Source organism: Natator depressus, chromosome 2, assembly GCF_965152275.1.
Source record: "Natator depressus isolate rNatDep1 chromosome 2, rNatDep2.hap1, whole genome shotgun sequence".
NCBI classification, from domain to species: domain Eukaryota; kingdom Metazoa; phylum Chordata; order Testudines; family Cheloniidae; genus Natator; species Natator depressus.
The window spans coordinates 250,990,049-251,016,203 of NC_134235.1; the positions used below are offsets into that span (position 1 = coordinate 250,990,049).

At 40.6% G+C, this 26,155-nt stretch overlaps 1 protein-coding gene across 1 annotated transcript in view; it reads left to right on the top strand.

The window, feature by feature from the left end:
- Positions 1-26,155, top strand: part of WDR48 (WD repeat domain 48) — a 52,832-nt gene that overhangs the window by 20,366 nt on the left and 6,311 nt on the right. The window contains exons 6-15 of the mRNA XM_074946339.1: positions 4,599-4,687; positions 5,068-5,169; positions 5,801-6,025; positions 12,293-12,367; positions 13,171-13,273; positions 16,339-16,436; positions 18,684-18,791; positions 19,270-19,366; positions 21,491-21,586; positions 24,721-24,826. Of these exons, the coding sequence (XP_074802440.1) occupies positions 4,599-4,687; positions 5,068-5,169; positions 5,801-6,025; positions 12,293-12,367; positions 13,171-13,273; positions 16,339-16,436; positions 18,684-18,791; positions 19,270-19,366; positions 21,491-21,586; positions 24,721-24,826 (1,099 nt within the window). The remainder of the gene's footprint in view (positions 1-4,598; positions 4,688-5,067; positions 5,170-5,800; positions 6,026-12,292; positions 12,368-13,170; positions 13,274-16,338; positions 16,437-18,683; positions 18,792-19,269; positions 19,367-21,490; positions 21,587-24,720; positions 24,827-26,155) is intronic.

Consider the following 26,155-nt stretch of genomic DNA (forward strand, 5'->3'; position numbering starts at 1 on the left):
TCTTTTCTGACAACTGTGGATAGGTCATCTTCTAGCCTAATGGGTGCAGATGCAAGAGTAGTTTAGAGATTTACTAGCTGGCTCATAGGAAAACATTGTAAGGCTGTTGTAGATCAAGTGAAGATGGGCTTATTAGAAACTTCTCTAGTGATATTGGGCCAAATTGAAGCAAATGAACATTCCTATAAATAATTCAACGGCCATTTTTTTGACCTGAGATTAAAGAAGGTAGAGAGGATGCCTCAAAGGCAGTAGAAACACATGCGTGCCTATGGAGTTCAATCACTAAAGAGTCTGAAAAAAAAAATGCTCTGGTTTTATCACTCTTCTTAAGCACTTGATTGTTCAGTAAACAATGTTCCTAATGGGCTAGAGAAAAACATATTGTATGCCCCAGAGGCCCTTTGAAACATGGGCTAGATGTAGAGCTAAATTCTGCCCTCTCTTCCTGCCTAACTCTACAGACTTCACTAGGTTTTATAAATCTAAATGTGGGCAAAATTTGACCCTTAATTTCTTACCAGACTGAAACAAAACAGTATAAGGAGCCTGACAGTAAACAGACCCTTGTTAAAAGGGTGTATCCATCAGTCTTTCTAGATGTAGGCACTCTAATTCAGAGGGAAAAGTGTTTACTTCTGAAGCAGGCCTCCTTCAAGAGGTTTCAGATGAAGTAAGCTGTAGCTCATGGAAAGCTTATGCTCAAATAAATTTGTTAGTCTCTAAGGTTCCACAAGTACTCCTTTTCTTCCTTCAAGAGGGAAGGTGTGAAACTTCTGTTTCTAGGAAGATTTGTACTTTTGGATGCTTTACAATGGAGAGACGCCATATCTCTTAGACTTTGCCCACTTAGGCGCCTTATACTGTTTCCTTTCAGTCTGGTAAGAAATTAAGGGTCAAATTCTGCCCAAATTTACATTTATAAAACCGAGTGAAGTCTGTAGAGTTAGGCAGGAAGAGAGGGAATAATTTAGCTCTACATCTGGCCCATGTTTCAAAGGGCCTCTTGTAATCAAATGCTGCATATTATGAAACTGGAAGAATAAATTTTTTTTGACTTGTAATATCCTACCACAATATGATCATGGCTGCTGAGCAAACAGAACAGTAATTTCCTAATATCCTATAATATAAATATACTTATGCAAAGTTCAGTGAAATCAGGCATGTTGTTTTGCTATACATATGTGGTATATCTACTCAGCGTTTCTCAAATGTGGCCACCGAGGGTGCTTGCGGCCACCAGGGGCTTTTCTTGCTGCTACAGCCTCGTGGGCAGTGACTGGGGCGAGGAAGGGGTGAAAGCAGTGGACCCTTCCCCCAGAGCCACCAGCAGGGGTTGTGCCCTGCCCTCCTCTGGAGCCACAAAGGTCAGAGAAGCAGGCAGCCAGTGAGTTACCCACTTTCCTGGTTACAGTGAGGCTCTGGCTTCGGGCTTCAGCCCTGGGAGGACAGACAGCAGGCTCCGGTCGTGGGGCTTTGGGCTCCGGCTGTGGATGCCGGCTCTCGGCTCACCACCCCCTGTATGATCCCTGGCCCCTGCTGCCTTCCTGGCTCCTCATCCACCTCCCTCGCCCCCTCTGTCTACCTACCCACCTCCTCATCCAGGGCTTAATTTGTCTCCTAGCTCAACAGGGCTGAGTAAGTCTGCCGTGACAATTGATATTTGTATGTATGTTAATATCACTCCCAGCTAGCTAGTAAGTCTGCTGTGAAAAGTGATATTAACAAGCATACAAAACAAGTGTTTTGTTTGTTTGTTTTTTTTTAAAGCAACCTAAAAAGCAAAAGAAGCAACAACAAAAAAAGATGAATGTGCAAAGCACCTTATTTGTGTTTTCTATTCTGTATAGGTCCAGTAAAGAAGAGAAACAACTGTACATTATTTTTATCATTGAGTCTACCAAAAAGCTCTACATAAGTGAATTACAATGATTTGGATATGTATATGTGCATATTTATCTGTTTTTCCTAAAGTTAATTGAGTATTTTAGGAAAAATTGTCAGAGCGGCCACAAGAAAGGGTTGGTGGCCGCGCTCTGAGGCCACCAAAAAGTTTGTTATGAGAACCCCTGATCTATATTATGAATTACATACAAAGCCTGGAGCGTATGGGGGTTTTAATATCAAAGAGAAAAATAGGTGCTACATATGTATAGCAGCTATTCTCGACATAGAATAAGACCAGTTTTCATCTAATGTAAACTTTAAAATGGCTGAGTTGCCAAATCTCATTTTAAGGGGTTTGGTCCTGTTTGTTGATCTTCTCTTGGCTCTGCAATAAGAGTCTGAGCCAAAGCATCCTGATTATGAATGACAAAAAAGGCTTTGCATGAAAGGTTACACTTCAGATAACAATACCAGATGATTAGGAGGATACTGAAATGAAGCCACAAGTTTTTCAACTAGACAGAATCTTTATGCTGCTGCATGGTGAGCCATGTGTTAAAAACCTGGTGGAGAATTTATGTACTGTACAGAAGTATCTACAATGCCTTTTGTTGCAAGAAGAACTATGATAATTGCTGTCAGTGCCATTACCACCATTCTAGTCGTGCCTATGCCTTAGCTATTGAATTTCTTTCTGAAACTGATGAAGTTTGAGGGATGGTTGACTCTGAACTCCTCTGATATTTTGTGTCCCTGCTCCTCCAGTATTGGGGAATAGAACACCTGCACCCCTCCACTGATGGGATCCTTATAGCCTTCTCCTACACACACCCTTACGTTTTGGAGAAACAGCAAGCCACAAGTCCTCTTTTTCTTTTTGCAGATACAGACTAACACGGCTGCTACTCTGAAACGAGAGACTGCTGAATTGGAATTAATTTGCAAACTGGATACAATTAACTTAGGCTTGAATAAAGACTGGGAGTGGATGGGTCATTACACAAAGTAAAACTATTTCCCCATGTTTATTCTCTCTTCCCCCTCCCCCCGCCCCCTGCTGTTCCTCAGATGTTCTTGTCAACTGCTGGAAATGGTCCACCACTACAAAAGGTCCCCCCCCCCCCACTCTCCTGCTGATAATAGCTCACCTTACCTGGTTTCAGAGTAGCAGCCGTGTTAGTCTGTATTCGCAAAAAGAAAAGGAGTACTTGTGGCACCTTAGAGACTAACCAATTTATTTGAGCATAAGCTTTCGTGAGCTACAGCTCACTTCATCGGATGCATTCAGTGGAACAACTCTGACATCATAATCAAAAAGGCTGACAAAGGAGGTGCTGTCGTCATCATGAATAGGTCGGAATATGAACAAGAGGCTGCCAGGCAGCTCTCCAACACCACCCTCCACAAGCCATCACCTTCCGATCCCACTGAGGGCCACCAAAAGAAACCACACCATCTGCCCAAGAAACTCCCCGAAAAACCACAAGAACAAATCCGCACAGACACACGCCTGGAACCCCGACCCGGGGCACTCCATCCGCCACCTAAGATCCACAAACTATACTGTTCCTGACGGCTTGTAGTCCATCTTTGTGTGGAATGTTGGTGTAGAGGGCTTCTACATCCATAGTGGCCAGGATGGCGTTTACAATCCATCTGTGATCTTCCTGAAAACGCCATCCTGGCCACTATGGATGTAAAAGCCCTCTACACCAACATTCCACACAAAGATGGACTACAAGCCATCAGGAACAGTATAGTTTGTGGATCTTAGGTGGCGGATGGAGTGCCCCGGGTCGGGGTTCCAGGCGTGTGTCTGTGCGGATTTGTTCTTGTGGTTTTTCGGGGAGTTTCTTGGGCAGATGGTGTGGTTTCTTTTGGTGGTCCTCAGTGGGATCGGAGGGTGATGGCTTGTGGAGGGTGGTGTTGGAGAGCTGCCTGGCAGCCTCTTGTTCATATTCCGACCTATTCATGACGACGACAGCACCTCCTTTGTCAGCTTTTTTGATTATGATGTCAGAGTTGTTCCACTGAATGCATCCGATGAAGTGAGCTGTAGCTCACGAAAGCTTATGCTCAAATAAATTGGTTAGTCTCTAAGGTGCCACAAGTCCTCCTTTTCTTTTTATCAAGTTCTCTGACACACACATCCCTACCCCACACTACGACTTCCCAGGTGCACACATCCCTAAGCTAAAAGTTCTACGTCTGCTCCACAGGACTAAGAAAAAGGTTCCTTAATCTATAAAGTACAATTTTAGAAGTGGTGGGACTGAATTTCCATATGCAAAATGTTATAGTCTGTGTTTGCAACACGAACCCAGTGTATTTCAGAGTCTCTTATAAATCCCTCTCTTACAGTGGAGTTAACATAGAGGGCCCTAGAAGAAGCTGCAGATAGCACTCTAACTATCCTAATGCCAATCAATGGTTTTGCAGTGGTACCATGATTATAGTGATTCTTTTACAGAATTGCAAATTAGGAATTTAGAAGGCTTTTTCTAGCAATATGTTATCCAGATTCTTTTTCTATTAAAAGTAATTCTAGATACTTAGGTGAAAGCACTGCTGTTTTTTCACATTGGACCATCATACTGAATCAAAACCTGCAGTTGGCTCTTAAGTGCAGCATTTTCAAGTGCATAGTGTTTGTTTTTTGACAAATGGAGAAAGCAAAGCATTAATACTGTTATCTTATTTTGCACTAGCTTCTTCCCTGAGTGGGAACAAAGATTCCATTTACAGCCTTGCGATGAATCAAATGGGAACAGTAATTGTATCGGGGTCCACTGAAAAGGTAAGCAGGACCTGTTAGAACTCTTTCAACCTTAGTAAAATTATTGCTAATTTTTTTTTAAACACTGAGTTCTAGTCTAATTCTGAATTGACTCTGCAATCAATATCTTCTTGTTTAACTTGTGTCATCATTTGAAGTAAATTGGTCTTGTAAAAACATAACAAAATCCTGCTGCAAATACTCCTGATAGCAGATAACATGTTAGGTGTTTGTGAGTTTAATAAAATATAGGAATCTTGCAAAAGTATCAATTATTTTTTTACACTTTTGGAAGAATCACTTATTTGAAGAAATGGGAGTTACTTCAAAGGTATCTTCATATGTAGGCAATGCACGTGTGAAAATGACATTATATGTAATTATCTTATCTGCTTTGACAGGTTTTAAGGGTATGGGATCCAAGGACTTGTGCAAAGCTGATGAAACTTAAAGGGCACACGGATAACGTAAAAGCTTTGTTGTTGAACAGAGATGGCACACAGGTATGGGTTTTCATTTGAAGCACAAATATCTTTCACTTAGGTTTTTCTTTAGAGCTTTATAAAAAAATGTTATACTTTTTCAGTACAGAACAGTTTTTTCCACTTTTTCTCTGTAGAATATTGAAAGTCTTTTAAATAAAACTTAAAATAAATTGGTCTAAAAGTGAGTGCTCTAATCTAAATATATTAAACTAAATTAATAATCTGTAACTTTTTGCTTTACTTTTGAAGCATAGTTGTGACCAGTAGCTAAGAGAATTGCCATAAATATATTGTTAAATGAGCTTGTGATTTCACATCTGAATATTTTATCCTTTATTTTACTTGTAAACTAATATTGGTTAGTTTCTGTTTGGGGAAGGGAGATTTGTGGGAGGGAATAAAACAATATTATTTTTGTCTCTGTCTCTCTTGTTGATGTAATGTACAATATACGCATCGGGTAAAGAAAAATGTGACCAGATTTTGACTTTGCAATTCTCAGTTTAACACAGTCTTAATGGAAAAATATGAATGTAAGATTTCTAGAGCCTCCATATAAGAACTGCTTTTTGTTTTTTGGGGTTTTTTTAACAGTCACTTTTTTCCAGGTACTTAGTGGTGTAGTTTAAATACAATGTTTGTTGCTCAGTGTCTTTCAGGCAGCTCTGATGGAACTATTCGTCTATGGTCCCTTGGCCAGCAGAGATGTATAGCCACATATCGAGTCCACGATGAAGGTGTTTGGGCTCTGCAGGTCAATGAAGCCTTCACTCATGTTTATTCAGGAGGAAGAGACAGGAAGATTTATTGCACAGATTTACGAAATCCTGATATCCGTGTGCTCATCTGTGAAGAAAAGGCACCAGTTCTTAAGGTAATTGATTTACTTAAAAGATTGCTACAAGTTTGATCTTCCATAAGAGCTTTTGGTAGCTCCTAAAATGCAAGATGGTAAATGGAATGACTTGATGTTTAAGGTACGCCATCTGATAACATAACAAAGCTGGAATTCCTTTGGACCATTGCAGTTGTTCTTAGGACCAGTAAAATGTTCTAATTACTGGTCCCGAAGAGAGAATTTTGATCCCTGGTAAAATTTTGAATCTGATGATGATTTGCAGATTTTCATTCTTTGAAAAGGACTGTTCAGATACTTGCATTAGAGAGCAAGTTGCTCTGGGAATTATTTCCATTAAGAATTATGGAAAGAGAATTAGATTCAATGGTTCAGTACTCATGTGTCTGGAAACAAGCTTGGCTCTCCCCTGGGTGTGTATGTATTTCAACAGCCTTTAGTTACAGGGTTGGTTACGTGCTATTTCTCAAACACGCAAATTGGATGCTTTTTTCTACAATATCAGATGTGGGTAACAACTGGTAGCTTTGTATGCTGCTCAATATTCTAGACCATCCATACTCACTCATATGAAAAGTGTACACAGTAAAACATAGTTATGCTTAATCTGTGGCATGTTATGTAACAGAACAGCTGCAAATATAACTGTGTGTAAGAATATGTGTAAGACAACCAATGTTCACCCCATTAAATTCTTCTTTGAATGTGTGTCTGTGGATCCCACTATAGGGGGGGGGGTGTGTGTCAGGGGCATGAGCTCGGAATCGTTTGAATAGTAGTATCCTTGGGTGCTGTGCATGCACCTTGTTCCTCCTGGTGCTTCCATCCAAGGGCATACAGGGCAGATCAGTGGCAATCCTTCCTCAGTTCCCTCTAACTGCCTGTGGCAGCAAGACAGAACTTGGACAGTGTCCAACCCACTATAGTTTTTCAAGCTTCAGTCTCAACCCTCTTGTGAAGAAATTCTTCTTCACCCTCATTATCTTCTTATTTCTCATTGGATGTTCCAAAGAAAAAGGGATAGGGAGACCCTCTATACCCTGCTTCACAGCAGGGTGAAGTACTTCACACCAACACCAGCATGGCAGACTGTAAAGCCACAGGGTATCAATCTTGCCCATCATATGATGATCTTATGTCTTTAATGGGCACAATAGATGTTTCTTCTGACTCAGAGAAGGACACCCCCCAGACAAGTGCTCCCTCTGCAACTCCTTGTCGTTCCACACTTGAATATTGAGAGAGATGGGACTCAAAGCAATCCATAAAGGTCATGTCCAATCCTGGAGAAGAGACATCCTCCAAGCTGGAGTTGAGGAAGCTAGCTATGGCAAGTGCCCCTGGCACCATACCTCTGATGCCAGCAGGGAGAAGAAGCCCTAAAAGGGTGCCAAGACCATTGGTGCTAGTGCTGACCCTTCCGGCACTATCAGCACAGACTGCCTCAGCGCCTTAAGTGCATTGGCATCAACCCCAGGGCACCTATGCCATCCACTTCAGACACCAAGTGATGTACCCACACTGAGCACAAGCACAGCTCAGTGCACAGTGGCTTCATCCCATAAGGAAGACTCAGAGTGTTCCTCCAAAGGCAAGTCTTCCAACTCCTTTTCAACATGAAGGATTGGAAGCAAGCCATCAGTCACAGAGAAGGTTCAGGAGACAGTTTGGCCAGTTTGGTACAATTTACCATTGGAGCCTTACTGGCACTATTGGGGCCCACCTTCCCACAGGTCCCAGAGCAGAGCTCCATCAGTGTACCAGAAAAGAGGAGGTCTCAGTCACCATGCACATTAGTAGCCAGGCATTCCACACCAGAACCAGAAGAACCTCCCTGTGATGGAACAGATGTGGCTCACGACACTTCCTAATTGCCTTTCCTATCTAAGGAATCCTTCTGTTAGCTAAATGAGGCTGTCACCTCAGCCCTGACTCTGGTCATCAATAACTTTAGGGCTGCTCAAGATCTGTTTTGGAGGATAGCTGAAACTTTGGATGTTGAGACAATGGTGATTTAAAAGAACAAGCACAGACTGTTCAATTACCTCATTTCCTTGGTGCTGACAATAATTGTCCTTCCAATCAATGAGAATATATTGGACTCAGCAAAGGGACTGTTGCATGCTGCAGTCTCCCTTTCTCCTACTTCAAAGTGAGTAGAAAAGCTCTATCAAGTCCTGTTCGAGGGCTTCAGACATTTTTATGTGCAACCAACATGGGGTTCCCTTGTGTTTTCTGCAGGTCCGGGGGAAAAAACAGGTCCACCAAGGGGATTCTAAAAGATAAGGGGTCCAAGAAATGAATTCTTTGGCCAAAAAGCCTAGTTATCAACCTCCCTCCTATTCAACAGTGTGAACTACCAAGCCCTGTTCGTGAAGTGCAGTTCTCTAATGAGGGAAAGGGTGATCTCCTTCCTATCTAGGCTTCCTCAGGACTTGGGGAGGATGCAAGGTACTCCATCAAGGAGGGTCACATGGTAATGAAAACCACGCTACTATTGGCAATGGATGAATCGGTGGCTTCTTGATCCATGGTTACATAAGTTGCAATGTGTCATGTTTCCTAGTTGCAGGTGTCTGGGATTCTGAAAAGTCCTGGTGACAGTAGAGGATTACCCTTTAAGGGCATGAAGCTCTTCAGCAAGCAGACGTACAAGGTGCTCCATTCCCTCAAGGATTTGGGGGTGTCCTTAGATCTTCAGAATCTATACCCCAGCACCATACCAGAAGCCCTTCTTGTACCAGCCCCCACTCAGACAAAGAACACAGTCTTGTTCCCACAATCACAAACTGGAGTACCTGCCTAGAAAGTGGCCCCATTACACCAGAAGGCACCTGTCACTCTGCTCTGTCATGCACCAGGCTCCTGTCCAGAGGCAGCAGATTTGACTGGAGGTGTGTCAAGAACCACATAAACACCATTCTACAGCCAGACTTTGGAAGTCACCCTCTCCCACTTCCATCAGGTGTAGTCGGAGATTAGACAAATGCTGGACGTAGCCTATCACTATCCCAGCCATTTTCTTCCCTTGCGTCTTAACCACCCTTGTCCCTCTTTATGGATCCTTCTAATGAGAGCCTTTTACCAAAAGAATTGGCCTCATTGTTTCACATAGGCAATGTAAAAGAGGTCCTGCAGGAGTACAGGTGAAGAGGCTGCTTCTTCCAATATTTCGTTATTCTGAAAATGCATACACTGCCTCATATTTGGGATGGTAACACTTGCTTCATCATTCCATCACTTTAGATTTAGGACTGGTTTGTTACTCTTGTTATTAAGGATGCGTACTTTCATCCTGCCATTCACCTGGCTCATAAGAAGTACTTGAGATTTATTCTGGGGTCAAATCATTGCCTGTACAAGATACTGACCCTTGGACTCTCCACAGCACCCAGAGTCTCTGTCAGATGCCTCACCATAAGTGCATCTATGTGTATCTGTATATAGATGCCTGGCTGACCAAAGGCAGAATCGCATCAAGGAATTCTGACATGACTCAGCTACACCCTCTCTCTGTTGACCTATCTGGGCCTTTGGGTGAGCTGCAAGAAAATCTCATTTATTTTATCCTATCAAACAATAGAGTAAATTGTGAGCCAGGATAGAGTCCACAACAGCAAGGGCTTACTTGCCAGAAGACAGATTCCTCTCCCTTTAGTCATTACTGAACAATGTGAAATCGCAGCCAGCTATGACAGTACGGACTTGTCTTGCATTATTAGGTCATATGTGTGCCTGTACATATGTGAAGCCACTTACCAGACTTGAGAGGAGACTGCTACATCTCTGGCTCAGATGAGCCTACACCCCTGCAAAGTATCCAATTAGCAAGAAAGTCCTAATTCCACTCATGTCCTTGAGCTACTGAACTATTAACTGCATCCTGATAATATGCAAAAAGAGATACAGTTCATGACCTTGTAACCTTCCAGGGCATTAGTCATAGGCACATCTGAGATGGGGGAATCCTCCTGGACCCATCCACAGATACAAGGGATGTGGGGTTTTTTTGTTTGCTTGCTTGCTTGTTTGCTGAATACCTTCCTTCTGCAATGGAATTAAGATGCCGTCCCACTGATTCAGCTAATCAACAAGGTAACTGCCGAAACCAGAGGAAACAAAGTCACGCTCAGTCTCATAGCTCCCTTCTGGCCGAGACAGTTGTGGCTGACAGACCACCCAGACTTGCAATCACAGGATCAGGGTTAAGAGTTCCATCCAAACCCAGAGTTGCTGCATCTGATGGCCTGAATGTTGTTTGAGCACCCTGGAAAGGGAGTGCTTCTAACATGTTCAGGAAATTCTGGCATGGAGCAGAAAGCTATCCGTGAGAAAGACTTACTTTAAATGGAAACAGCTTTTTCAATATGAGTGGTCCAACGAGGCCTAGACCTAGTGCAAGCCCCAGTGCCACAGATTGTTTTGAGCATTTGCTGTAGTTATAACAATCTGGACTTTAATTTCATGCAGTCAAGGTCTGTCTAGCAGCAGTATGGGTGTATCATCCACTGATGCTGTTGTTCTTGATCTCTCATTCAGTGGTCTCCAGATTTCTCAACAGCCAGATATGTACATACCCTCTAGTTAGAGAACTTACTCCAGTGTGAAACCTCAATGTCATCCTTTTAAAACTTAGAGTGCTCTTAAAGCCCCTTTCAAAATGCTTCATCCATTATCTTACTTGCAAGACTGTCACCTTGGCCAGAAGAGTGAACGAGCTTCACTCAGTCCATTCTATACAAGACAAGGCCCTGGGATGTTTCTGGGTCAGGCCCAGTCCTTGTGCTGGGTCAGGGTAGGGTGCAGCCTCACCTCTGAGTCCGTGTCCCGGGGGGAACTGCAGAATGATCTCCCACTTACGTACGGCCAGTGGCATGTGCTCCCCAGTGCAATGCTGAAGCCTCCACGTTTATTTGACAAATAAAATTTGCAGAATTTTTAGAATGTTGTACGTAAAATTTTTAATTTTTTGGTGCAGAATTTTTGGTGTTTTGGTGCAGAATGCCCTCAGGAGTAGGTAATCTTAACTTACCTGTGTTCTTCCCTAAATGCTTTCTGCACAAAAAAGCTATGCACTCTGAATGTATGCACGTACTTGGTAATGTAATTTTTTTTCCACTTTATGCATCCGATGAAGTGAGCTGTAGCTCACGAAAGCTTATGCTCAAATAAATTGGTTAATCTCTAAGGTGCCACAAGTACTCCTTTTCTTTTTGCGAATACAGACTAACACGGCTGCTACTCTGAAACTTGGTAATGTAGGTATTCAAGGGGTGGGGGATTACAAAAATTTACAGCAGTGTTTCTAAGTCTGAAGAAAAAATTTTAGTATATTGTATTTGAGAAATAGTATGTGGTTATGTAACTAGACTGTACTGTGATGCATACTCGGGAGAGAAGAGTTAAGGTTGTGTAGGGCTTTGGAACATCTAATTTTGCAACACTAACATTCTCTTAATTTAGGAAATTACATAAAAAAATCTAAGGTCTTGTTTTTTAAAAGAAGGAAAAAAGATGAGGGAGGGAGTGTCATAGCTGGTATCTATTTGGCTATGTACCATTGGAACAGCTAGGACCCCAACAGGTATATATTCTAGTGCACAGCTAAAATGCATGAGCGGTCTGGTCTTCCTTAGTTGCACGCTTTACTGGCTTAGCAAAAGAACCAAATTCAAAATGTATTGTGCATATCTAAAGTGTAGTTTTGAAGGGGTCAAAACCTGGAAAATTTCAACTGAAAATGAAATTTAAAAAATTGTGATCACACACAGGGCTAGAATAGAAATGTTCTATGATCCTTAACTAGGATGGATCACTACTGCTATAGTAAACCAGCAAGTGAATCTAATTTTCTGAAATTCTACATATTTAGTAGTACTGAACTTTCTTAATTGTATCTTTTTAAAAATGATCATCCTGTCAAATATTAAAATCTTTAGATAATGTATAAAAATACTGTAGTTTTGAAACATTTTAAACCACAGCTGATTAGCTAAAAACAACTCAAACATATTCAATATTTCTAGTCACAATTTCTAAAATATTTCTAGAGATTAAAAATTGTTTTTATTGTTTGTAATGAAATTTAAAATCACCGATAAAGTTAAAAATTACAATTAGCTATTTAATGTATTGAAACTTGTATTTCTTCAGTAAGCTTGAAGGTAGTGCTGTTTCTGGAGCACATCTGGCAATGACTGGAGGTCACTGGAAAGCAAAAACTTATTGAAAAGAAAAAAGTTAAACTTGGGGTATCTAAAAGTGTTCTGTGGTTTAATTATTCAGATGGAACTTGATAGATCAGCTGATCCTCCTCCAGCCCTTTGGGTTGCAACAACTAAATCTTCTGTGAATAAGTGGGTGAGTGATTTTCTTTGTCCATTATATGGCTAAAATTTAAGTTCAGTATGAGTTTACTATAGGGCTGTCAAACAATTAAAAAAAATCACAATTAATCTCATGATGGAAAAAAAAGTCGCAATTAACCAGAGTTTTAATCTCACTGTTAAATAATAATAGAATACCAATTTAAATTTATTATAAATATTTTGGATTTTTTTCTACATTTTTCAAATATTGATTTCAGTTACAACACAGAATACAAAGTGTACGGTGCTCACTTTATATTATTTTTGATTACAAAGATTTGCACTGTAAAAATCAAAAATAGTATTTTTCAATTCACCTCATACAAGTATTGTTGTGCAATCTCTATCTTACAAATGTAGAATTTATTTTTACATAACTGCATTCAAAAACAAAACAATGTAAAAGTTTAGCGCCTACAAGTTGAAGCATGAAGGGGTATGGAGATGTTTAGAATATCTGGCGCGTAAATACCTTGCAACACCAGCTACAACAGTGCCATGTGAATGCCTGATCCCACTTTTTAGGTGACATTATAAATAAGAAGCAAGCAGTATTATCTCCTGTAAATGTAAACAAGCTTGTTTGTCTTAGTGATTGGCTGGACAATAAGTAGGATTGAGTGGACTTGCATGAGGTGAGAGACGGGCTTTTGAGTTAGCATGAAAGCTTGTCTCTTTCACTGACAGAATTTGGTCCAATAAAAGATATTACCTCACTCACCTGGGCTAGCTATGTTCATAGGTTTTAATGATCTCTGCAAATTATGACTGTCATGCTTCTGTCTCTTCTTTTAGACTTTGAAGGGAATTCATAATTTTAGAGCTTCTGGGGACTATGACAATGACTGTACCAATCCTATAACACCTCTTTGTACACAGCCTGACCAAGTTATCAAAGGTAAACAGGTCTTTCAGAACATCTCAAAAAATAATTAATATTGTTAGAAAAAATGGCAGGTGAAGAGGGTAGCGTGACAAATACGGGGCCTGTTCCAAAGCTCATAGAATTCTGTTTGAGCCTTTCCACTGTGTTGAGGTGGCACTGGATCAGGCCCATATTTATTTGAAAATGCAATGTAAAACATTTGCAATATAAAAATTTAGTACGGTATATGAACATTTAAATGGAAGAACAACAGAAAATTCCACTAAAAGCACTTAACCTATTCTCTTATAAACTTACTGTGGGGGAATGTGTTGGAATGGGAGGGGTTTGGGAGATGGCTCTTCTAGATACTACCTGTTCTCCTCATTTGCTCATTCTAATTTTGGGTTATCAGAGCTGATGGTCAAGGCCTTTGAGAAAATAAGGGACCAGTCCCGTGGGTTGGGTGCTAGCCAGGAATGCTGGAGACTTGGGTACAATTCCCTGCTCCATCACAGACTTCCTGTGAGACCTTGGGCACTTAAGATATGTCTCCACTGCAGAAAAAAAGTGTGGTTTGGGGGTTAGCTAACTCAAGTTCTCTAATGCAGTTTAAAAAGCAATGAAGACCTGGCAACCTGGCTTTTAACTTGGGTTAGCAGCTCAAGAAACCTGGGGTTGAACTTGAGCTGCTGACCTAAGTTAAAAGCAGAGCTGCTGTGTCTTCACCACTGTTTTAACCTGAGTTAGCTAGCCTCAATTAAGAACACACCTTTTTTTGAAGTGTAGATGTTAGGGGGCTTATTCCTTCACCCACTCACTTCCCTGGTCCTTCTCGCATGAACAGAGAGCAACAATACCCAAAGTCCAAAGGTGCAAACAATTCGATGTTTATTGGGGTGAACTTCCAGCAAGCATGATTCTAGTTTCCTTCCTTAGTATCCTCCTTCCCAGCTCTGACACCACAGAGCCTTACACCTGTGTCCCTGTTCCCATTTCCCCCTTTAGCAAAACATGGTTCCAATTTCCTTACCCCCATTCCCTGTTCCCATCTCCCGCACAAACACCCACCCACGCCCACCAAGGCCCCCTCACTTCCTCATTGACTACAGATTATATAGTAAAACTTCAGTTCTGCTTAGCTATACCTTAACCAATCATTTTCCTGAAATTTAACTAACCAATCCTAACATATTGTAACATGATTATGTAACCAATTATATCCCACCACCTTAATTAGTTTACACCCAGCAAAATTAATTATACAGCAGACAGAGATTATACAGACAAACAATAGCAAAGTAGGAACTATAATGACAAAACAATACAGAAGTGAGGATTTCACATCCCAGTATTGATAAGTGAGTTCTTGCCAGACAGGATGCTGTTTCCTTTTTACATTTTCTAGGCACTTCCCTTTCTCTGGAGGTGATAGGAATTATCAGGACAGGATTGTATTCCTAACAGCCCAATAGCACCTTCTTTCAATGTGACTAGTTTGGAATGTGAGGATGTGACCTGTCGCTTCCTAGCTTATGGCTGCCTCTGGTGCTTAGCCAAAGGCCTTAGCCTAAGAACAGGGCCTCAAACTGTCACAGCAAGAGAAGGCCCTTACACCAGCAGACAGTGATTTTGATTCTTTCTTTTATACTTCTAGAACTAGCGAAGTGATAAGAATACCCCTAAATTCTTGAAGTACAGGCCTTTACAGACAGGCCTGAATATCTATATCCTAACAGTAGATATACTCTTAGTCTCTATAAAATGGGCATAATACTACTTCCTTACATTACCTCACAGAGATATTGAGGATAAATATATTAAAGATTGAGTGCCCTATTTGCATTTGAGTACCTTAGATAAACGATATGACCAAACCACATGTGAAGATGGATAAATATACATGTCGATCATAACCATGACAATTTAGCTAAAAAAAAAAATGTTAGCATCTAAAAGGTATTAAGTATTTTTATATTCAGAGTAGACATTTTAATGAAGTTATAATAAATTAAGGGCATGAGTGCCTTGGAATTCTCTCTGCTATAACCTGAACTACAGAAAATAGCATGTTTTGTATAATAGTATCCTACAACTGTGTGTGTCAAGCATATTTTTAGCTTGTGTGGTGAACAGTATAAAAAAAAATTCATTAACCCTTCTCAGCCTTTGATTTTAGGGTTATTCTATTGGTACTTTGTTAACAATGACCATAATGTAAGATCTGTGAGTAATTAAGAGTTGGAAATTGTGATTAGTTATTTCAGATAAATATCAAATACTGCTCCCTGTTAAGTATAATTTCAAAATCATTGTCACAGTTAAAACCTATAAATGACATAAGACCTGATCTAATGCCCACTGAAGTCAATGTGGACCTTTCCATTGATTTCAAGGGGCTTTGGATCAAGCCCATATTATAGTCTCTGTTTAGAACCTTTTTCCTGTATTATATTATCACTGCTGTATAGCAGTGGTTCTCAAACTATGGGTTGGAACCCCAAAGTGAGTCACGACCCCATTTTTTAGTAGGGTCACCAGGGCTGGTGTTAGACATGCTTAAGCCTAAGCCTAAGCCCAAACCCCACCTCCCAGGACCAAAGCCCAAGGTCTTCAGCCCTGGGCAGCAGGGCTCAGGTTACAGGCTCCCCACTTCAGCTTTGCCCCCCTCCCTTCCAGGGCAGCGGGGCTTGGGCTTTGGCCCCCCTCCACCTGGAGTGGTGGGGCTCAGGCTTCGGTCTGCCCTCCTGGGGTCATGTAGTAGTTTTTGTTGTCAGAAGGGAGTTTCACTGCAATGAAACTTGAGAACCCCTGCTGTATAGCAATAAACTTGACCTACATTGGTTATTTTATCTTTTGAGTATATTTCATAACAACCCAAAGTGTGGTTAAGCAATTGACTGTACAATATATCAACATCATTGTTGAAACACATGTAGATATACATATATGCCATATATTCATTATGTGCTGAAATAGCTTCATGCGAAATTGGTGGAGCTGAGGAATAGCTCCTACTTTTGTAGCAGTCTAACGTTGTTGTTGTTTTAATTAAATGAATGGCATTGCTGACTTTATTTCTTCTTTATAACTGCTAGGGGGTGCTAGTATTATTCAGTGCCACATTCTTAATGACAAGAGACATATATTAACCAAAGATACAAATAATAATGTGGCATACTGGGATGTATTGAAGGTAAGTGTAAAATTTTGGATTAGACATGTATTAATGGATTTCTGGTCTTCTGTTTCCTTTGCTATTTGTCTGCATGTGAGGTGATGATTGGAGAAAATAGGTCCTCATTGTGCCACAAAACATAGTGCAAGTATTTTTAAAGACTCTCATTGATAAGGGATGATATTTGTCTCTTCTGCTGCATTACTGTTCATTCTTACATAAATGTGTTTAAAATTCTTGTCTTTAAAATAAAACAATGAACATAATAAGAATGCATGACGGGGAGGGGGACAGATGGATGGACATCAGTCAAAACATTATCATTAAGGCTGCGATTTTATCACGGAGGTTGCGGAAGTCACAGAATCTGTGACTTCCAGTGACCTCTGTGACTTCAGCCTGCAGTGGCCAGGAGCTGTGGGGGGCCCCCCAAGACTCCCAGCTGCCGCGGGGGCCCTCCCAGGCAGTGGGGGACCCTGAGCTCCAAGCCCCCACAGGTGTTGGGGGCCCATGGAACTCCAAGCAGGCCCCTGCAGCTGCCTAGCCGCTCTGGGTGGTGTGTGGATCCCACAGGTGAGCTCCCCATTTTGTCGTGGATATTTTTAGTAAAAGTCACAGACAGGTCATGGGCTTCCGTGAATTTTTCTTTATTGCCCGTGACCTGTCTGTGACTTTTACTAAAAATATCCATGACAAAATCTTATCCTTACTTATCAATAAGCAGCACAAATCAAAAAATGCCAGTTCAGGTTGCATATTTGTGCATATACCTTCTAAAAAAACCCTGACTATTGTGGGATCTGCATGGATCTTTGGTAACACTTTCAAAAATGGCTAAATTCTATTTACAAAAGTGACCGGCACTTAAGCTCCTAAGTCTCTCCAAAAGTCAGTGGGATATGGGCTTTTAAGGCGCTTAAATGCTTTTGAGAAATTGGCCTTTTCTCTTGATACATGGAATGCTCCAGACAAGGTTCTATAACAAAGTATGGTACCCTACAGTGCCTTAGAATCCATTATAGACTGAAGAAACAGGAATGGAGGTTGAAGAGTGTATTCGTAATAACACTCTGCTTGAAGAATTCCAGAGAAAGGTGAGTCACTTTTCTTTCTCCCTTTGAATACTGTCAGTACAAATTTGGGAGATTCACTAGCAGTAGGAAACTGATGAGGAGACTATCTAATTGGGCAACTTTAGAAAACTGCTCTCCTGAGGTGGGCATTTGATCTCAAGCCAAGTCCAGAGATCAATGCTGTGTAAAGGATGAACTGAGCACCTGATAGCATCTTTACATATTTCACTATTGGGACATTCCAAAGGCATGCCCTAGATGCACCTTGCTTTCTGGGACTGGGATACCCACTAGCTCCCAAGAAGTTTCTATATAGATTCAGTCCACTTTAAAACTGGAGATCTGTACTGACTATATTTAAAGGAAAGAGAGAAGAGTTACTCACCTGTGACTCCACCCTCCATCCCTACTTCCTGGAACCTATATTCGATTCTGAGCAAGTGTAAGGAACTGAGAGTAAATGAAGGTTTTGGTGGAGGGGAGGGTCATGTTTACTTATACCAGAGTTTTCCGTGACTCGAGAGTGTCTGAGAGCCATAGCACTGCTCAGTCCTTACTAGAGGTTCCAGGCTTAGCATGCATGTGTACTCCAGTAGTGGGGGGAGGAGAGGACGATGTCTTTACTGACAACAGTCTAAGAACAGGTAAGTAGTTCTTTCAGATTAAAGAAGTTAAAAATAAAAAGAGCATTTCAAAATCCATTTTTATATTAATTTGTCAATAGATCAATAAGTACCACTATCAGAGTAGCATTTTTATAGAACTAGTAGATGTTGAACTTGTAATGAATAGTATTAATATTCATTCTGTTCCTTTTTTCTTTGAATCCATCTGTTTGTTTTTTTTAAATGAACTACAGTTCAAGGCAAGGCAAGATTCAACACTGGGGAAGAAGTTTGTTGCTCTGAAGTAGTGCTTCCATACTTCTCTGTTTTAGTGTTTTGGAGGGTAGTGGTATCAAGCTACCAAGAAAAATAAAAAGCTTACTTAGCATACAATTTACTGTACAGCCATTTGAGAATGTGAATCTTCAAGTTGAGTATTGCATTATATAGAGGGTATACACATGAGGGAATACATTTGTTAAAAATTAATTTTTCTGATATGCAAATTAAAGGTTTTAACAGTGGATATGACTGCATATTCAGTATTAAGAAACTTCCGTACTTTTTTTTAATATTCTGGTGTACAGGCATGTAAAGTTGAAGACCTTGGGAAAGTAGATTTTGAAGAAGAAATTAAGAAGAGATTTAAAATGGTGTATGTGCCAAACTGGTTCTCAGTAGACTTAAAAACTGGGGTAAGACACAACTTAAATTATTTCCTAATTTGGGCGTTTGTCATTTCATATGACCGTTCATGAAAGCATTAATATATACACTTTATTAAGTTAAACTTCTGTGAGCCATATAAAGCTTTGACTCTAAGATTTAATTTAATGTGTGTGTGGCATAAACTATATTTTGATTATATGATATAATTTATCTTTCAATCAACATGTCCGTGAATGCTTCTTTGGATCTTGATAACTTGAAGAGTAGTTAATTACAGAATTCTTTGTAAGGAGATAATGTTGGTTTAAACTAATCTTGTACACTGCAATTACTAATGTAATAAAATTTGAGAAATGGAGTGTTTGTAGACAGTTGGTGTATAATCAAACACTGCCATATTTTGTAGTTGCAGCTTAGTGTGTCTTCTGTATATGTAAAAGAAACCTGCTGGGTTCTTAATACAATATTCATATTGTATTCCTCCCAATGGTCTTCTTTTGACAGATGTTGACAATTACTTTAGATGAGAGTGACTGCTTTGCAGCATGGGTCTCAGCAAAAGATGCTGGGTTTAGCAGTCCAGATGGATCTGATCCAAAATGTGAGTTTTAATTTAAATTAACATTTCATTCAAACAATATAAAACCCCATTACATATATTAGTATATTTCTGGCAGATAGTAGTTTTGTGCTTGCTTGGACTTCCCCACTTTTCTTGAGACTAAATCCTCCAAATGACTCTCCAATGAAAATGTACTGAGATGCTTTATAATGGCAATCTTGTGTTCACTTTGTCTATTTCATTTGTCCATTTCATTTTCCTTCAAAAAGCAAAATGAAAAATGCTAGACTGGAATTATTACATGAAAGATCTGAACTAGAGAATAATACTGTAATAAACTCATATCTTAAAATATTTGTTAAAAACAATTAAAACTGACTGGAATTATAGCAAAATTAGCTTTTTCTACAAGACTAAAGACAAAGTCCAAATCCACAAAACAATTTAGGCATTGCAACACAGAGCATGGGAGCACCTAACTTCTAGGTGCTTTTGCAACCCAGTGGAATCCATAAACCAGAGTTAGTCACTGGGCTCCCTGCTTCGTGCATGGGAAGAGTTAGGTACCTATGGATGGGATCCACTAAAGCCATAGTGCTAGGTGAGGAACTGCCTAAGCTAGCCAGTAGCAGATGCGATGGAGAAGGGTGTGTCCTAAACCCTGTCTCTCACGGGGAATTAGGTGCCTATTTCCACTTAGGATCTATAGCTAGGAATCCTTTCTTGGAGTCAGGCATCTATGCTGTTTCTTGCAAGAAGAATGGCAGCACACACCTAAGTCCAAGCAAAAGCCCAAGGGAGTGAGGGGGTGAATGGGGAGGTTGCAGGATGTGGCAGCCTCCCTTGTAACGTTTAGCCCAGTGGTTAGTGAAATCACCCAGGAAATGGGGGACCTCGGTTCAATTCCCCCCTGTGCCTTGAGAAGTAGTAGTGTGAGAACCCTGCTCAAATCCTGTCTCATGTGAGTGCCTTAGCCTGCTGGTTCCCAAATGTTTTACAAAGGCAACCCACTAACAGCATTGTCTTTATTTTGTAACCCATTGTTTACGTATATGAACCCTCTGTCCTGTTACCACAACCCTAATCCTGGCCCAGTGTAGAGGGGAGGTCTAGATGGGTGGGGTTGGAGGGCAAGCCCTCCTGCTCTGTGCTACCTCATGCGCAAGGTCTCAGCACCACTCAAGTTTGGCCCGGCTGCCTCTCTTTCATGAGAGAGGGCTAGCCAGACCAAATCTGAGTGGCGCTGCAGCCTCGTGTGCCAGGTTACAACGACCAGCGTGGGGAACTGGGACTAGCCCCACTGTGGGGTGAGTGTGAGACAGGCTTGCTCACCAAACCCTTCCTCTTCTCCCCTCCACACCCACCTGAGGCTTTCCATCCAGGCCAGGTGAAATATATGTTTGCCTAGTTCAGGGTCACGTGATGAGTTCATCTGGCCTTGGACGTGGCAACCATCTAAAACTTTCCCACAACACACAGGTGGATTGGGACCAACTATTTGGGAAACACTGTCCTAACCACTGGACTAAAGGTTAGGGAAGTTGCTACAGCTGCCTCTTCCTCCTTTCCCTCTCACAGTTTTGTTTGGAATTAGATGTGCTCAGAGCATGCCCACCAGCTTGGGCCCAGTCAGCAAGATAGGCAAAGGAATGCCTAGTTTCACATGGTTCAAAGATCCTTCTGGGGCTTAGGCATGAGATAGGTATTCAAGCTCTTAGAGCGAGGCAGCAGTGCACGTACCTAGAAGCAGAAACTTAGGTGTCATAAGGACTTTATCGGAAATTTAGGTGCCAAAGGATTTTAGGCACCTTCAGGGTTAATAGCCAGAGTTTTGAGGATCTCAGTGGTGCCTACAGTGGGAGTTAGACACCTAAGTCCATTTGTGGATCTGGGCCTAAGCCCCTGACCCTGAGATGAACTCCACATCAGTAGACCTCAGTGCCAGCATGGAGTTCATTGCAGGATTGGGACCTAACATTTTTTTAAATATTCAGTTTCTCTTGTATTAACTTCTTAAGCTTTGATAAGAAATACAAACAATTAGCTTATATTAACCAGTTGTGAATTAAAAACATGGAGAGTTGTCTTTTTTTTTCTAAACTGGCTATATGGGTCAGTGATTTTTACATAATTATATTCTATGTTTTTAATCATGTCTTATAGTGAATCTCGGAGGGCTTCTATTACAAGCTCTTCTAGAGTATTGGCCTAGAACACACATCAATCCAATGGATGAAGAGGAAAATGAAATAAATCATGGTTAGTGTTCACCTGTACAATATAAGAATCTTTAAATCTTTTTGTCTCTAGCATTCATAGCTAGTTTGTTTTACGTGAGGTTTTTAGAGTTGTCTCTACATGTACAATAGCTTTTAATATAACATTGCTTTGTAATGTTTCACGTAGCACTCCTCCACTGACGATAGTGCTGTTTAAAAGCCTTTGGAACTCCACAATAAAGAGGAAACAATTGAAAAGCTGATTCTGCATTGAGGGTGAATTTACAGAAATGCTATTAGTTCACAATGAAAAAAATTTCTGGTAATATTAAGAGGCTAGGTTTTTAAGGGAGAGAATAAATTCCTTACATTCTAGACAGGGCAGAGGAATGGGAGTAATTCAGTTATGCTTTTCTGGGTAAGTGTCCAGGGCACATTGCCTAATTTGCTTGTAATTATTACTGGGAAGTATACACTAATAAATAGCAGTTATATTTGTTAGAATGTGTTACACTGAATGGGTGTTGAAAACAGAATTGTGTACTGACCCAGGAGGCTATCTTCTGAAGTAATCCACAAAGGAAAGGTGAGGTTAAAGTAGGGTTCTGTAAATGGCACACAAGATAGGTGGGTGGATTTGGCAGAAAATAAGAGAAACTATAGCTCAAAGGTTTGGAAGATGATTGGTAGAACCTTTCACTGGGACACAAGTTCACATCCAATCAGGGCCAAAGCAATTTCAAAAGTTTTTGGTGTCCATTGGGTATTTAATGGTCTTCATAAAATGAGGTGGTTTAAATTCAGATGTCTTGCAGATGTTTACCTTACAAAACTATTAGTTTTGGTAATCTCTTGGCTCTTTTATCAGATTGGCCTTCAGCTGAAATCCTTGTCATGTGTTGGAATAAATTTAGTGTGGAAATTGGAAAAAGTTTTCTAACCATTGGAGGAGTGAAATTCTGGAACAGCCTTCCAATAGGAGTAGTTGGGGGCAAACTAACTAGATTTAAGATGCAATTTGATAAAATTATGAATGGGATTAATATGATGAAATACCTTTCGATAGCAAGTGACTAGACTCGGTGACCTAGGAGGTCCCTTCCAGTCCTACGTTCCTATGGATTATGTGGGTTTAACTACGTTTTCACTCAGTGTGGTCTCAGAATGGGGTTGAGGCACTCTGTTAGGCTATTTTGGAGGCTCTTGCATTGTTACTTCCTGTGCTGTGTATTTAGAAGGCTTAAGGGCTTGTCTTCACTACCATGCTAAATTGGCGCCGCTGTGATTGATGCAGCCGTGTCAATTTAGCGCATCTGGTGAAGACGTGCTACGTCAATGGGAGCATGCTCTCCTGCCAACATAGCGCAGTGTAAACATTGTGTTAAGTCAACGTAAGTTACATTGCTCAGGGAGGTGGTTTTTTCGCACCCCTGAGCGACATAACTTCCATCGATTTTAAGCGGTAGTGTAGACAAGCCCTTAGTCTTGGGGTGGGAAGAATAAGGAGTGGCAATTTACAAACTTTCCAAGTCATTAGAGACCTGATTCTCCTATAGACTCGTGAATAGTACTGTACTTTAGTAGGACTGGTCAGGTAAATAAGGATTGTAAAACCAGATTCTAAATTTGCTTTTAAAATATTAAAATTTAACAATACAAAGCAAATACTTAATAGTGGCTTGGGAAATCAAAAGTGCACCGGGGATCTCTTGGATCAGTGATATTGTTAATAGAGAGCTGAGGGACCATACAAAGATTGTGACTAGGCAAGCTGAATACTAACTATTTTAGTAATAAAATACTTCATTAACTTTGTAGTCTAGGAAAAAAAACTCGGGGAGAAAGGTGTTCATAGTTTCTCTGGAGTCACCATTATGGAAAATAAGTTGGACGACACAGATTTGAAATCTGCTTATTAACAAAAAGGGATGTCTGTTGGCATCTATGTTGTGTTTTTGCAGCATTTGAGAAAAGGGTCCTGATACATGCTGAGATAGCACCATTCCCCTACCTTACGTTCAGTGGGATTTTTTTTTTTTAAGCTGAAATTTCCACTGCCTCCAAAAAGGAGAGTTTGATTTTTAAAAAATCAAAAATTCAGGAGGGTAACACCAAAATATTTATTTTAAAGAAATTTCTAAAACCCCAAAATTTCTCCCTTCTAATTTCCAGGATGATTTTATTTTGTTTCTGATGAGCTCCGGGCATGGGAATATACAATAGTCTTATCTCTAGACTGTACTCTTGGCTATGAATTCTGGTCCTCCGTTTATTTTATGCTCTGCTCATAAATGAGCTAAGCAATCTTTTTGGAACTCCTATCACCCACAGGAACCCATATTCAATTATCTGGTATGTTGTAGCGTTCGACAGAACATTAAAATTTGGTAATTGGTGGATTTCAGATGCCACATAGTAAGTCTGGGTTCTTTTCTGACTGAAAGGCATTGCACCCAAACAGTTTTTCCCATATTTTTCAGAGAACTTTACATTGCACTGCAAAATAATTATTATTTATCAAATCGTTTCATTTTGAAAGCTGTAGTCAGTCTGTAACAAGTGAATCACTGCTCTTTTAATCTGACCCTCTGCATTTGAAATGTCATCAGTCACTTCTAGTTGTATACTCCATAGACATGAACCTGATCAATAGTTAATGGAATGTACAGTGCAGTGAAATCAAGATGTCTCTGTCAAGTTCTCCTGGTCCTCTGTTTCAGAGTTGGTAGTTAGGTGGGAAAGCAAAGAAGATGCTTGTTAAGATGTTACTTTTGAATGTGAAATAATTGCCTTTCCAGAATTATTCTTTTTCTTGTTCACCTCTAAAGTAAGGGTCATTCAATTCCCCAGATACTTACATCTCTGTATTGCTCAGAAACTGGGGAAAATTGATAGTAAATCAGTGTCCCACTCATGGCCCCTATTCTCATGTACATCAGACATTGAGATCTGCCTCCTACAAAGTTGTAATGTATTAATTCTTTGGTATTTCTCATGAAATATTTAAGTGTTGGAAATTCTGGTTTATGAGAAATCAACATGTCTTCATCTTTGCATGTGTTTTGTTTTTCTTTTTTAATTCACCACCGTATTGGAAAGAGACAATAACTTGTGTTAGTCTGTATACTTGGCTCTAAAACTAGGTATATAGTCTTGATGTATATTTTTCTATAGTGAATGGTGAGCAGGAGAACAGAGTACAGAAAGGAAATGGATACTTTCAGGTACCACCGCATACACCAGTTATCTTTGGTGAAGCTGGAGGACGCACTTTGTTCAGGTACAGAAATTTAGAGAATGCATTGTGGCTAAAGCAATAGAATTATTTTCTTTTTGGCTCTTGAACAATTTCAGATATTAATCAATGTCCAGGAAATAGAAGCTTGACCATACAAAATTGGTTTGTGGCTGATAATGTCATTCCATAGTCAGACTAGGAACATCTAGATTCCAAATCATCAAGACATGGTGCATGAATTGTACAGTAACTCTTACAAGGACTTGTTGATTTATAGCTCTGAGAGCACTTCCTGTACACCATCCTTCCATAGACTAATCAACAACAACCTAAAGCTGATCCATTTTCCTTCTAAGACTATTTAATATACCACTTTAAGTTCGAGCAGAGCTTAATGTATAATTACTGTCTTTTATTATGGTGCTGCAGTGTTAGTCTTCAGGCATTAGATTTTTTTTTTCTGATCCACTGGTATGGGGAACTTCTCCTAAAAGTATATTTGCTGGCCTATCAGAGTGCTTTTAGGTCTGACCAGTCAAGTAGTATGAGATCTTATCATGCCACTCTGATTACCACCCATCTTGCCTTTTACACTGCTTTGATTCCAGCATGACTTTATCAGCTAATATATCCAGTGATGAGCTGCCAGAAGCTCAAGAACCGGTTCCTTCACTCGCTCCGGGTCTTCGGTGGCACTGAAGGACCCGCCGCTGAAATGCCGCCGAAGACCTGGAGTGAGTGAAGGACCCGCCGCCGAAGACCCGCCCCAAGTGAAGGGCCTGCTGCCGAAGGGTCAAAGTGCCGCCGGGTCAGTAAAAATTCACATGGGAGCCTCCCCAGCTGAGAGCTCAGGCGGGACTGACATGACAGTCCCGCGGGCCACTTCCTGTCCGTCCCACCTGAGCTTCCCCACCCCTTTAACAGCTGGTTCTAAACTGGCTTCAAAATTTAACAACCGGTTTGTGCAAACCGGCTCCAGTTCACCACTGAATATATCATGATGAATATCCCTGGGATGCCAGGTTTTTGAATGTCATAAAGCATTCACGTTTATCCCTGGTAACTGAATATATCCATTCTTAAATTAAGACTGGTTTTTCAGTCGAGGTTTCTTAGTTTTCCAGAACTGAATATAGCATATCCCAAGCCTGGGAGCAGTATAACTTTCAGATCACGGGTCATTCAAGTAAAATGAGGCTACATTTTCAATTTAAAATGAATCCCATTCCCACAGCTCTTAATATTTTTGAATTGTAACTGAGGATTCCAGCCCTTCGGTTAGATCTGCACTGGCAGATGCTTATGTCCACAGAAAGTTCCATTCAATCAGTGAGACTCTACACAAGGGCAAGGGTACACCCTCACATATCA